General features: G+C 43.0%; 1 protein-coding gene across 1 annotated transcript in view; it reads left to right on the plus strand.

Annotated features, from left to right (window-relative positions):
- The window catches only part of SPPL2A (signal peptide peptidase like 2A), a 45,933-nt gene that overhangs the window by 11,452 nt on the left and 19,804 nt on the right, over positions 1 to 14,677 (plus strand). Inside the window, exons 5-11 of the mRNA XM_070762352.1 lie at positions 1,806 to 1,939; positions 3,980 to 4,128; positions 4,385 to 4,481; positions 4,799 to 4,900; positions 9,010 to 9,091; positions 11,400 to 11,474; positions 13,775 to 13,831. Coding sequence (XP_070618453.1) covers positions 1,806 to 1,939; positions 3,980 to 4,128; positions 4,385 to 4,481; positions 4,799 to 4,900; positions 9,010 to 9,091; positions 11,400 to 11,474; positions 13,775 to 13,831 — 696 coding nt within the window. The remainder of the gene's footprint in view (positions 1 to 1,805; positions 1,940 to 3,979; positions 4,129 to 4,384; positions 4,482 to 4,798; positions 4,901 to 9,009; positions 9,092 to 11,399; positions 11,475 to 13,774; positions 13,832 to 14,677) is intronic.

Consider the following 14,677-nt stretch of genomic DNA (forward strand, 5'->3'; position numbering starts at 1 on the left):
TTCCTCCTTAGAATCATAGAGATGATCTTAGAGGCCATCTAGACGTAACCCTTGCTTGTTGTAGGATCCTCTTAGGTACTGTATTTCAACCTCAGTACAGTGATACCTCATCTTACAAACGCCTCGTCATACAAACTTTTCGAGATACAAACCTGGGGTTTAAGATTTTTTTGCCTCTTCTTACAAACTATTTTCACCTTACAAACCCACCGTCGCTGCTGGGATGCCCCGCCTCCAGACTTCCGTTGCCAGCGAAGCACCCGTTTTTACGCTGCTGGGATACCCCTGAGGCTCCCCTCCATGGGAACTCCCACCTCTGGACTTCCATGTTTTTGTGATGCTGCAGGGAATCCCAGCAGCGCAAAAACGGGCACTTCGCTGCAACGGAAGTCCAGAGGTGGGGTTTCCCAGCGAGGGGAGCCTCAGTGAAATCGCAGCATCGCAAAAACACAGAGGTCTGGAGGTAGGGTTTTGAGGACTTTGGTGTTTTTGCGATGCTGCGATTTCACTGATGCTCTCTTCACTGGGAAACCCCACCTCCGGACTTCCGTTGCCACCGAAACACCCGTTTTTGCACTGCTGCGGATTCCCCTGCGGCATCGCAAAAACACAGAAGTCTGGAGGTGGGGTTAAAAAACGGGCACTTCAGCTGGCAAAAGGGGTGAATTTTGGGCTTGCACGCATTAATCGCTTTTCCATTGATTCCTATGGGAAACATTGTTTCGTCTTACAAACTTTTCATCATAAGAACCTCATCCCGGAACCAATTAAGTTTGTAAGACAAGGTATCACTGTATTTTTTAAATGTTTGGTTTTCAGCATCCAGAACGGCTGAAAGAAAACTGCCCTAAGAACATCCTGATTAGGTTTTTTTTTAAGTCTTTTGGCAGAATTTACTTCTAAACTTTGCTATTTATATTATTAAACTAGCTGTACCCGTACCTGAGCCACGCGTTGCTGTTTGCTCAGTCTGGTTAACTGGAAAGAAAGAAATGAGAAATTTGCTCATTTGTAATAGGAGAAGAGAGTTTCCTGTGGCTGTTGAAACAATTAACAGCAGTCAATCAAAACATGCCTGCTATGTTTGTCACCAGTCTCCATGCCAAGCAACACTCTTTTTCCCTTGCCAATCAAAATGCGCCTCCTATGTTTGTCACCAGGCAACACTAAATTTTTCACCAGCTTTTACCTGTCACAGGTGTGATATTTATATAGGTATATCCAAAGGGCTAGGTTTGAATGCAACGCTGTGTCAAAATTTCAAAGCAATCGGTCAAGTACTTTTTGAGATTTGATGTCCCTAACAAAGATACATTTACATTTTTATTAATATAGATAGCCAACACTTTGTAGTTAAGAACCATTTTATATTTAGCCCTTTTTTCCTTACTGCCTTTTGCATGACTTCTTTGTAAAGGTTGCAGAGTTAATTTTTTAAAATACTTGTCCACTGGACTCTCTGATTCTAAAGAGCCGTTACGACACAGTGGTTAGAATACAGTATTGCAAACTAACTCACAGCTCATTCCGGGAGTTCGATCCTGACCGGCTCAAGGTTGACTCAGCCTTCCATCCTTCCAAAGTCGGTAAAGTGAGAACCCAAATTGTTGGGGGCAATAAGTTGACTCTGTAAACCGCTTAGAGAGGGGCTGTAAAGCACTGTGAAGCGGTATATAAGTCTAAGTGCTATCGCCGTTGCTAAATGGCCATTAATTGGTTGACCGACAATCAATGGGTTATTCAAATGGGAGAACGATGTCTGAGATTCAACCAACATGTGTAACAGGTGTATTTCTAATTTTCAGACTCTTGGAAGAAATGTCAATGTCGGATTGTATACGCCCCCGCAACCGTTCTTTGATTATAGTTTGTTGATCATCTTCCTAATTGCGATGTTCTGTGTGTCTCTTGGAGGCTACTGGAGTGGCAGGGCAGAGCTGTGAGTTTCACTTTTTTTTAGCCCAATCCGAAAAGCATTTCTAAAGCTGATGGTTAGCGTAGAGTTGCATTCATTGGGCTTCCATTTACCTTGCACATTGCGTCAGTTCTTTCAGTAAACGGAACAACGGAAGAATGGGTATCGCCCAGAGTGGTTTCAATATTTGTATTTGTATTTATTGGATTTGTATGCCGCCCCTCTCCAGAGACTCGGGGCGGCTAACAGCAATAATAAAACAGCATATAATAATAATCCAATACTAAAAACAGTTAAAAACCCATTATTATAAAAAACAAACATACAGACAGACATACCATGCATAAAATTGTAAAGGCCTAGGGGGAAAGAGTATCTAAATTCCCCCATGCCTGGCGGCAGAGGTGGGTTTTAAGCAGCTTACGAAAGGCAAGGAGGGTGGGGGCAATTCTAATCTCTAGGGGGAGTTAGTTCCAGAGGGCCAGGGCTGCCACAGAGAAGGCTCTTCCCCTGGGTCCCGCCAAGCGACATTGTTTAGTTGACGGGACCCGGAGAAGACCCACTCTGTGGGACCTAACTGGTCGCTGGGATTCGTGCAGCAGAAGGCGGTCCCTGAGATAATCTGGTCCGGTGCCATGAAGGGCTTTATAGGTCATAACCAACACTTTGAATTGTGACCGGAAACTGATCGGCAACCAATGCAGACTGTGGAGTGTTGGTGTAACATGGGCATATTTGGGAAAGCCCATGATTGCTCTCGCAGCCGCATTCTGCACGATCTGAAGTTTCCGAACACTTTTCAAAGGTAGCCCCATGTAGAGAGCGTTACAGTAGTCGAGCCTCGAGGTGATGAGGGCATGAGTGACTGTGAGCAATGAGTCCCGGTCCAGATAGGGCCGCAACTGGTGCACCAGGCAAACCTGGGCGAACACCCCCCTCGCCACAGCTGAAAGATGTTTCTCTAATGTGAGCTGTGGATCGAGGAGGACCACATAAGATGGTATTGTGGCCAGTTGGTCTCTGGTCCCTCCGGTGGAGGAGGAGGAAGGGTGGGAATCAGGATCAGCATCAGGACAAATTGGGAGCTTCGAAGGGGAAGAGGGAATGTAGCTGGCAGAGAGAGAGAGAGAGAGAGAGAGAGAGAGAGAGAGAGAGAGAGAGAGAGAGAGAGAGAGAGAGAGAGAGAGAGGCAGGGGCAGAGCCTGGGCCATCCGTCAGCCCTCAAATGGAGAGTCAATAGCCCCTAGCTTTGGAGGTGTTTGATGAGGAAGGGTAAATACAGTGGTACCTCGGTACTCGACCACAATTCGTTCCAGAAGTGTGGTCGAGAACCGATTTGGTCGAGTACCGAATTTATTTATCCCATAGGAAATAATGGAAATGGATTTAATTGGTTCCCAGCCCCGTTAACTCGCTGGGAACCAATTAAATCTATTTTCTTTATTTCCAATGGGATAAATAAATTTGCTACTCCAAGCTGCAGGAAAGGTGGGGGCTGCTGCAATCCCGGCAGCTTTGGGGGGCTCTTTTCCTCATTGCTTCCTTTTATTACCTGTAAGCAGCTTCAAAAACTTTCTCCTTCCCTGTGGCTGCAACAGCGGCGGTTCCCCTTCCAGTAGCAAGAGCGCCGGGAAGTCACGTAATGAAGGGAAGCTGCTGGAGCGGCAGCAATTGCTGAGATGGCTCCGGCGGCTTCCCTTCATCACATGACGTTCCCGGCGCTGTTGCTACTGGAAGGGAAGCCGCCGCTGTTGCAGCCACAGGGAAGGAGAAAGTTTTTGAAGCTGCTTACAGGTAATAAGAGGAAGCAATGAGGAAAGGAGCCCCCAGAAGCTGCCAAGATTGCAGCAGCCCCCACCCTTCCTGCAGCTTGGAGCTCTTAGAGAGCTCCTCAGCCCCCTGAAGCTGCCGGGATTACATTTCGGATAATGAACAAAATTTTCTCTGGCTGTTCGGTATCTGAATTTTTGTTCAGATACCAAAGCAAATTAGCACCAGGGCAAAGTGGCCCAGATAAAGAAGTTCAATTTCCTAATTGCTTTTGGGGGTTTTTTGTCCCTCCAGTGAGAAGCTGAAACGAGGTCCCAATCCCGGAAGCAATGAGTCATTATCGGACGACGAAAGCCTTACTTTAACCCCGCTGACGGTGGTCCTATTTGTGTCCTCCTGCTGCGTTATGCTGGTCTTGATGTATTTCTTCTACAAATGGCTCGGTAAAAAAAAAACCCCACCAGGGGCGAGTAGTGGGTTCTAAATGTCATTGCAAACGGTTTGTGCACGTGATTGCATGCACGTGCAACTCTTAATAACGTCAAGCGCTTATTTCGAGGTTCGAAAAAATATAAGACATGGTCTTCTTTTTGGGGAAATATGGGTCTGAGTCTCTCTTCCCCGTCACTGAAAGATCGATGGTTCTATTCCGTTTGCTTGCAACCCTGACCTCCTCCTTTGTTCTCCCTTCTTGTCTAGTGTATGTGGTCATTGCCATATTCTGCATAGCATCCATTTCAAGCATGTACAACTGTCTCTCTGCCCTCCTGAAAAATATACCTTATGGACAATGCAGGTAAAGTGCTCTTATTATATGTGCCTTTTTATAAAGGAGATAAAAACAATGACAAGGAAACAGCGACATGTTCATTGCGATATCGCTATGCAAAGCCTATCTCTTCATTTTTATTTATTAAATTAATTACGCCAGCCGTTTTACAGTTGAAACACGTATGTGCTGATATTCTTTGCTTTGCTTTAACTTAAACCCGCCTGAAATTTGCTGAGTGTGATACTGAATTAACAAGGATTGTCTTTGTTCCTGGAAAATATTCGGTGCATCCTTTTATTTGCAATGCTGATGTGTTGTTGTGGTTGACTGTCTTGTTGTAGGTTTCCGTGCTGGAATCGCGCCCTTGAAGTGAGACTTGTTTTCCTCTTTCTGTTTTGTGTAGCGCTCTCCGTTACCTGGGCTGTGTTTCGGAACGAGGATAGGTAAGTAAAGAATGAGAGCCAGTTTGGGTCTAGTGCAGTGATGGCAAACCAATGGCACATGTGCCACAGGTGGCACGCAGAGCCATATCTGCTGGCACGCAAATCGTTGCCCTAGATCAGGGGTAGGCAAAGTTGGCTCTTCTATGACTTGTGGACTTCAATCCAGAATTCCTGAGCCAATTATGCAAGCCAACTTTTCCTACCCCTGCCCTAGATCAACTCCAGCACGCACAGGCGCACCAGCCAGCTGATTCTTGGCTCACACACAGGTTCTGGGAGGGTATTTCCGGCTTCCAGAGAGTCTCTGGGTGGATGATGTTCTCTCGAGCTCTCTGGTAGAATAGATACAATTTCAGACACACATTTGAAAATTCAAAACAATGTTCTTTATAATGAAAATTCACTTAAACTAAGCCCTCTTTTGGTATAGCAAAGAGCACTCATCTCCAAACAAACTGGTAATTTGTACAAGTCCCTTATCAGTTCTGTGATACCTAGCTTGCAGCTGTGAGGCAATTCACAGTCCTTCTTCTTTCACAAAGTGAAACACACTTTGCTCTGGTTTAGTTTCAAAGCAGGGAAAAATCAGCACACAAAAGGTCAAAGTCAGTAAAGCAGTCACGAAACACAACGATCAGATAATCCTCCACAATGACCAAACCCACAGGCTGCTCTTTATAGCAGCCTCCCTAATGACCACAGCCCCACCCAACCACAGGTGGCTTCATTTTCTTTGATAATAATCTCTCAGTTGTTGTTGCCTATGCATTGCTCTTCGCATGCGTGGCTGTATCATTAACTCTTGTTCTGAATCCAAGGAGGAGCTAGATAATTGATCTCCTTCTGAGCTGTCTGCCACACTCTCCTCCTCCCTGTCACTCATGTCTTCTTGGTCAGAGGAGCCTTCATCAGCAGATTCCACCGGGGGCAAAACAGGCCTGCAGCATGTGGATGTCTCCCCCACATCCACAGTCCTTGGGGCAGGAGCTGGGCCAAAGCTAACCACAACAGATGAGGAGGGCGTTTTTGCTCTCCCCAGGATCCAGGGAAGCCTCTGGAGCCTGGGGAGGGCGAAAAACGGACTGGAAGATGGGAAAAAGGCCACTTCCGGCCTCCTGAGGACCTCGGGAGCGGGAGGCCATTTTGCCCTCCCCAGGCATAGAATTATGGGTGTGGGCACTTGCACATGCACAATAGTGCACATACACGGGCTTTCAGCACCTGAGATTGTTCAACTAAAATCCCAGTTTCCTAAAAACTGAATGTTGGAAGCAAATGTACAGGTGTGCCCACTATCTTAATGGCATCGGACCAGAATATCTCCGGGACCACCTTCTGCCGCACGAATCCCAGCGACCGGTTAGGTCCCCCAGAGTTGGCCTTCTCCGGGTCCCGTCGACTAAGGAATGTCGTTTGGCGGGACCCAGGGGAAGAGCCTTCTCTGTGGTGGCCCCGACCCTCTGGAACCAGCTCCCCCCAGATATCAGAGTTGCCCCCACCCTCCTTGCCTTTCGTAAGCTCCTTAAAACCCACCTCTGTCATCAGGCATGGGGGAATTGAGACTTTCCCTTCCCCCTAGGCTTATAAAATTTATGCATGGTATGTCTGTATGTACGATTGGTTTCTCAAATTGGGTTTTTAAAATTAACTTAAATATTAGTAGATTTGTTTACATTGTCTTATTATTGTTGTTAGCCGCCCCGAGTCTACGGAGAGGGGTGGCATACAAATCTGATAGATACCGTGTTTCCCCGAAAGTAAGACAGTGTCTTACTTTCTTTTTACCCCCAAAAGCCCCACTACGTCTTACTTTCGGGGTATGTCTTACATTGGAAAAAAATTGAAAGGGTCGCGTTCCCGAAGGCATCTCCCCAGAGTCCAGAAGGGCAGCCGCGGGACAGGAGCCTCGTGAGCCCTTTTCCAAGTTCAACCTCAGGGCTCCAAGCGGCGTGCATGCGTGGAGCCGCAGACGCGTGTTGGGGAAGCGTGTGTCTGGAGGGGAGGAGCCGCTCTGCGCAGTTGGGCAGCCCCACCTGCCTGCCGGAAAGGAGGCGGGCGAAGGAGGGCGCAGCTCTGGCCGCTCGCCTCGGAGCCGGTCGGCCTCGCCGGCCGCTTGCAGCCAAGCCTCGGCAGGACTCGGTTGCTGGGACGAGCACCTTCGCTGCAAGCCGCCGCCCGCTCGGCTCGCTTCGGACCAGCGCCGTCCTTCGCTTTGCCAAGCCGGGGAAGAGGCGGTGGCGCCGCGGCGAGGCGAAGGCGAGGGGCGCGCGGGGAGCTTGGAAGCGACGTCATCGGGCTCCCCCCCCGGCAATACCCCCGTGTTTCCCCGAAAGTAAGACATATGTCTTACTTTCGGGGTACGGCTTATATTAGCCGACCCCCCTGAAACCCCCGATACGTCTTACAATCGGGGGTGTCTTACTATCGGGGAAACAGGGTAGATAGATAGATAGATAGATAGATAGATAGATAGATAGATAGATAGATAGATAGATAGATAGATAGATAGATAGATAGATAGATAAAAATAAAATAAAATAATAAAATAAAATAAAATAAAATAAATCTTGGATTCCCCCCCACCCCCTGGCCCGTCAACATTTCTGCTAGGATAGCTCTTCCTCTCCCTCTTCAAAGTCTTGCGCACTTTGGCATCTCTGCCTATATTTTAAATTTTCAGAGGGATGAAAAGGGGATTGGTTTTTTTTAATATGCTAGGAGCTCAAGCCCACAAAATTGGCTGTTAATTCATCTGTCTCACCGAAGCAGGGCTGAGTCACCAGTGCAAAAGGATCAAGTTTTCTATTTTGGATAACGTAGTTTTTGTTATGTCTCGCACACAAGTGAGTCGTAGGCTTCACTCCGTTGCACCAGGACGGCGGGAAAATACTTGAACGCAAATGGTTGGCAGTCTGACGGCTCCCTATAAAAGGGCAAGATGTCAGATAGGACTTTGCTGGGTTATTGAACTCTTATACGATTAAAAGCTGTTTGTTAGCCAGCTAACAAGGGTAGAGCAAGAGGCAATGGGTGGAAACTAATCAAGGAGAGAAGCAACTTAGAACTAAGGAGAAATTTCCTGACAGTTAGAACAATTAATCTGTGGAACAGCTTGCTTCCAGAAGTTGCGAATGCTCCAACACTCAAAAGTTTTTCAGAAGATGTTGGATATCTATTTGTCTGAAGTGGTGTAGGGTTTCCTGCCTAAGCAGGGGGCTGGACTAGAAGACCCCCAAGGTCCCTTCCAACTCTGCTATTCAATTCTAATTCTATTCCATTCCATTCTATTTCTTCTCCCATTCCCTATCCCAGTGTTTCCCAACCTTGGCAATTTGAAGATATTTGGACGAATGCTGGCTGGGGAATTCTGGGAGTTGAAGTCCAAATATCTTCAAGTTGCCAAGGTTGGGAAACACTGCCCTATCTCATCCCATCCTATCCCATTCCATTCCTAAGTGTCTCGCCTCTTCCATCCACAAATCTTAATAGATTTAGATCAGTGGCACCAGGAAAGGACTGCCGTCTTTGGTGCTACGGGTGTGCCCTCCGATGCTGTCGTGGGCACGCGCATGGCTTTTGGTACGAGATTTTGCATCTGCGCATTTGCAGCAAACGAAATATCATGTGAATACACTGTTTGAAATGACAGTGAGTTCTTCACTTGCCCAACCCTTCTGGGTGTGTATTTATTTATTTATTTATTGATTGATTGATTGATTGATTGATTGATTGATTGATTAGATTTGTATGCCGTCCCTCTCCGTAGACTCGGGGCGGCTCACAGCAATAATAAACAATATATAACAAATCTAACAATTTAAAAGAAACACTAAAAGCCCCATTATTAAAAGCAAACATACACACAAGCATACCGTACATAAACTGTGTAGGCCCGGGGGAGATGTTTCAATTCCCCCATGCCTGATGGCAAAGGTGGGTTTTAAGGAGTTTACGAAAGGCGTAAATTTATTGAGAAGCCTGTGTCATTATGCTCCGAGAAACATTATTCTTTATTTAGCATGTTGAGAAATTATAGCTGAAGTTTAAATAAGTATATGCAGCATTCTTGCTCCTGTGCTTAAACATAATCTTATTTTATTTTATTTCAGCTGGGCTTGGATTTTACAAAACATCCTGGGAATTTCTTTCTGTCTGAACTTTATTAAAACACTCAAAATGCCCAATTTCAAGGTATAGTAACTTTAGCTAAACTTATACCGACACAGTAAATTATAGAGTGGAGGAAAGGGAGTAGTCTTAAATTTTATCTTCAGAGCAGCTCGGGAAGATTTTCCCCGTTACAATTAACTTTCTTAGACAAAACATGTTACAGAGACGTTGGATTTCAGCTGCTATTAACACAGGCTGAGGAATGAAATATGTTTTCAGCCATTGTTAATACCGCGTTTCCCCAAAATTAAGCCCTCCTGCAAAAATATCATTTCCTCTAGTTAGGAAAACAGAGATGGAATTCAGGTAAGGTAATCTTGATATTATTATCCAAAATGATAAGGCCACCCTGAAAATAAGGCCAACTGCTTATTTCGGGGTTAAAAAACATATAAGACAGAGTCTTATTTTCTGGGAAACACGATAGATATCAAATACAGAGGGATAAAATCATTGGTTTATATTGAAATAATATAGCAACCATAAGGGCAAAAACAAAATTTCTATTGTTGATTTGAAGAGCTGAACATACATTTGAAAGTGATATTAGGTCTCTGCTATTTTAAAAAAAAAATAGATTAAGAATATATATACTACAGTATATATATAAAACAGTATATATATATATATATTTGTTTTCGTAAATTTTCACGGGTATATGTATGTAGATTGTTCTGAGTTCGGGTTTTGCCCTGTGTAATGTTTTGCATGTCTATGCGACGTTTCGGTGAAATCACATTCACCATCATCAGGCTGGAGTTCCAATCTTTGTGTTTTTGCAAATGAATATTAGCAACTGACATTTCTTCTTAGCATGTAGTGTGGGGGTGGAGATTTGCTTTGAATGTAGCAAATAGATTGGGTGACTATGCCATTCCTTCTATAACCATGATTACACCAACCAATCAGATCACGGAAGCATAGTCACCCAATCTATTTGCTACATTCAAAGCAAATCTCCACCCCCACACTACATGCTAAGAAGAAATGTCAGTTGCTAATATTCATTTGCAAAAACACAAAGATTGGAACTCCAGCCTGATGATGGTGAATGTGATTTCACCGAAACGTCGCATAGACATGCAAAACATTACACAGGGCAAAACCCGAACTCAGAACAATATATATATATATATATATATATATATATACTGTTTTTGTAGATTTTCACAGGTATATGTATGTAGATTGTTCTGAGTTCGGGTTTTGCCCCGTGTAATATTTTGCATGTCTATGCGACATTTCGGTGAAATCACATTCACCATCATCAGGCTGAAGTTGTAAGCTTCATGCTGCTGTAAATATAGTTTGTTTGCAACTGCCATCCTGTTGTAATTTAGTTTTTTCAAAGTCAAAAAAAGTAATTTAGTTTTTTCAAAGTCAAAAAACAAAACAAAACTAAATTACTTTCCAAAACAGAACACATATATAAAAGAATAATCATGGAAGCCATAGAGATAGAAAAACACCCCGTGTATGAATAAACGTGATGACACGTCCCGCCTACCAGAAATTTGGAAACCAGCCCTAAACAAAAAAACATATCATAATCATTGGAATCACAATCATGTCAATCCTTCAACTAAATGTGATTCCACCAACCAATCAAATCATTAAAACATAGCCACCCAATCTATTTGCTACATTCAAACCAAATCTCCACCCCCACCACTATTTATAAGGAACAAATAGCAGTTGCGAACGAACTATATTTACAGCAGCACGAAGCTTACAACTTCAGCCTGATGATGGTGAATGTAATTTCACCGAAACGTCGCATAGACATGCAAAATATTACATGGGGCAAAACCCGAACTCAGAACAATCTACATATATATATACTGTATATATATAGATAGATTAGATAGATAGATAGATAGATAGATAGATAGATAGATAGATAGATAGATAGATAGATAGATAGATTAGATAGATAGATAGTTAGATAGATAGATAGATAGATAGATAGATAGATAGATAGATAGATAGATAGATAGATAGATAGATAGATAGATAGATAGATAGATAGATAGAGATATAGAGATATATTGATATTGATATAATAGATTATAGTTTCCTTTTCTAAAAATCAACTCGCTATGTAATATGTCTTCTGATTGGTTTTTTTTTAACTGAATCATAATCTTTGGGCTACATCTAGAGTAAATTGTATTTAAAGTTAACCCATTGAATACATTGGAGAAGATAACATTGGTTGTAGTCTGTTTATTCTGTGACCAAGAATTTGTATTTATGCTTGAAAGGGTTTTGCATACATTTTGTTTTGTTTTGTTTTTAAAAAAATAAACACCTGTTCTTTGTTCTCTAGTCATGTGTAATTCTTCTAGGTCTCCTTCTTTTGTATGATGTATTTTTTGTCTTCATCACACCTTACATTACAAAAGTAAGTATGCAGGTTTTATAACAATTATTTTCATCAGGCAGAGGGGGTTCGATTTTTGGTGCGGGGTCACCAAACTTGGCAACTTTAAGACTTGTGGACTTTCCAGAATTCTCCAGTATAGCTGGCCGGAGAATTCTGGGAGTTGGAGTCCACAGGTCTTAAAGTTGCCATATTTGAAGGCCTTTGGTATAGTGTTTTATGGGGGGAAAAATGCTCCAATATGTTCTGTCGGGCTCTCTGGTAGAATCCTCCCAAAAATTCACAGGTACAAATTTCAGACACACACATGTTTGAAAATTCAAAACAATGTTCTTTATAATGAAAATTCACTTAAACTAAGCCCTCTTTTGGTATAGCAAAGAGCACTGGTCTCCAAACAAACTGGTAATTTATACAAGTCCCTTATCAGTTCTGTGATACTTAGCTTGCAGATGTGAGGCAATTCACAGTCCTTCTTCTTTCACAAAGTGAAACACACTTTGCTCTGGTTTAGTTTCAAAGCGGGGAAAAATCAGCACACAAAAGGTCAAAGTCAGTAAAGCAGTCACGAAACACAACGACCAGATAATCCTCCTCAATGGCCAAACCCACAGGCTGCTCTTTATAGCAGCCTCACTAATTACCACAGCCCCACCCAACCACAGGTGGCCTCATTTTCTTTGATAATAATCTCTCAGTTTTTGTTGCCTATGCATCGCTCTCCGCATGCGTGACTGTATCATTAACTCTTGTTCTGAATCCAAGGAGGAGCTAGATAATTGATCTCCTTCTGAGCTGTCTGCCCCACTCTCCTCCTCCCTGTCACTCATGTCTTCTTGGTCAGAGGAGCCTTCATCAGCAGATTCCACCAGGAGCAAAACAGGCCTGCAGCATGTGGATGTCTCCCCCACATCCACAGTCCTTGGGGCAGGAGCTGGGCCAGAGCTAACCACAACACAATACAGTGAAAGTTTCAAGTGTACAAATCCAACATTTTTTTATTTAATCTGATCCATACCTGGTGTAAAGTATGAAGACTAAGAAATATGGGTAGTCTTTCACTTGAAAATGTTCATTCATTTGGGCTTAACTTAGAGTTACAACAGACATTGAAAAAAGTGACTTACAACAGGGCCTCTCACTTATAACCATCACAACATCTCCACAACTACATGATCAAAAATTCAGGCACTTGACAACTGGCATGTATTTATCATGGCTATAGCATCCCAGGATCTTGTGATCACTATTTGTGATCTTTCTAGCCATCATCTGGCAAGCAAATCAATGGGGAAACATGGTTTTGCTTAATAACCGCATGATTCACTTTAACCTGCAGTAAATTACTTAACAACCACAGGGGGAAAAAGGTCACAAAATTGTGTGTGACTTACTTAACAACCTCTGTGCCTAGCAACAGAAATTCTGGACCCAACTGAGGTCTTAAATCAAGGACTAGCTGTAGAATTTTGGCTCTTGTTCAATGCCACCAATTGCCTTTGTGTGGCACTGTGATGCCATTAAATTAGAATAAGGTCTAGATAAACTGAACCACATAATATCTCAGACTCTTAATTCCGAGGCTTTTAAATATTCCAAACAATTTATTTCAGGTCCAGTGGACCAATTCTCAAAATATAGAAACCAAAAGTCCATTATTTTTTTTAATCGCATAAACATTTGCATATCTACTCCTTTTTTTACCTTCTGCTTATTTTATTTTGAAACATGTGCCTAGGCTTCATGTCACTTTTGGTGTTTTGTTTATGTGTTTTAAGTTTCCTGACCTGATGCAAACGGCATTAAATCGGCCTGGTTTGATGCTTGTTTCTAATAAATTCTAATAAATGCAGCTGGCATTTCCTGTAAATCATATAGAACCAACTAAGTTATCAAGTTTGTTTTGATTTTGACTTTTTTTTAAAAGTGTCCTCATCTCATTGTAATCTTTATTGGATTATGAACCACCCTGGTTCCTAACTCATTTTATTTTATGAGGATTTGCCAGGGAATATCCTGTCCAAACATATCCTGAAAAAAAAATCGTGAAATATATTTGCAGCTGGCATTTCCTGTAAATCATATAGAACCAACTGAATTATCAAGTTTGTTTTGATTTTTTAAAGTGTCCTCATCTAATTTTAATCTTTATTGGATTGTGAACCATCCTGGTTTCCTAATTCATTTAGTTTTATATGGTTTTACTAGGGAACGTCCTGCCCAAACATATTCAGAAAAAAACGCCTTGACTTTTAAATGCCTATTATTTTAAGTATTTCCAGAATGAATATTTCAGCATCGGTATTCTTTTTTTCAAACAGAGTGGAGAAAGTATCATGGTTGAAGTGGCAATCGGACCGCTTGAAAGCAGCGAAAAGGTAGGCATATTAAATCATTTGAAAAACCAGTAGCTTCCGTTTGCACAGGTTGGGTTACATTATAATATTTCACTTGTTTTACCTAAACATGCCAAAAGTGTTTTAGAGACCTCTTAAAGCAGTGTTAAATCTTGACCACCAGAAAATGCACGGACTTCCACTTCCAGAATTTCTGGGTGGGGAATTCTGGGAGTTGAAGTCCACCCATCTTCCAAGTTGTCAAGGTTAAGAAACTTTTAAAACTTTTGGGGAGAGAGAAAGCAAATGCAGGACTGGTCTTTTTTCCTCCTGATTGTAAAGTGTGCATTGCCCTTAATATTTATTTATTTATTTATTACTTTGATTTGTATGCCGCCCCTCTCCGAAGACTCGGGGCGGCTCACAACATGTAGAAACAAATCATAAGTAAACAGACAAATTTAAAAATATTAAATATTTAAAAAACCCCATATACTAACAGACGCACACACAGGCGTACCATGCATAAATTAAACATGCCCGGGGGGAGATGTTTCAGTTCCCCCATGCCTGACGGCAAAGGTGGGTTTTAAGGAGTTTACGGAAGGCAGGAAGAGTAGGGGCAGTCCTAATCTCCGGGGGGAGTTGGTTCCAGAGGGCCGGTGCTGCCACAGAGAAGGCTCTTCCCCTGAGGCCCGCCAACCGACATTGTTTAGTTGACGGGACCCGGAGAAGGCCCACTCTGTGGGACCTAATCGGTCGCTGGGATTCGTGCGGCAGGAGGCGGTCTCGGAGATATTCTGGTCCAATGCCATGAACGGCTTTAAAGGTCATAACCAACACTTTGAATTGTGACCGGAAACCGATCGGCAGCCAATGCAGACTTCG

The sequence above is a fragment of the Erythrolamprus reginae genome, chromosome 10 (genome assembly GCF_031021105.1).
Source record: "Erythrolamprus reginae isolate rEryReg1 chromosome 10, rEryReg1.hap1, whole genome shotgun sequence".
Classification (NCBI taxonomy): domain Eukaryota; kingdom Metazoa; phylum Chordata; class Lepidosauria; order Squamata; family Dipsadidae; genus Erythrolamprus; species Erythrolamprus reginae.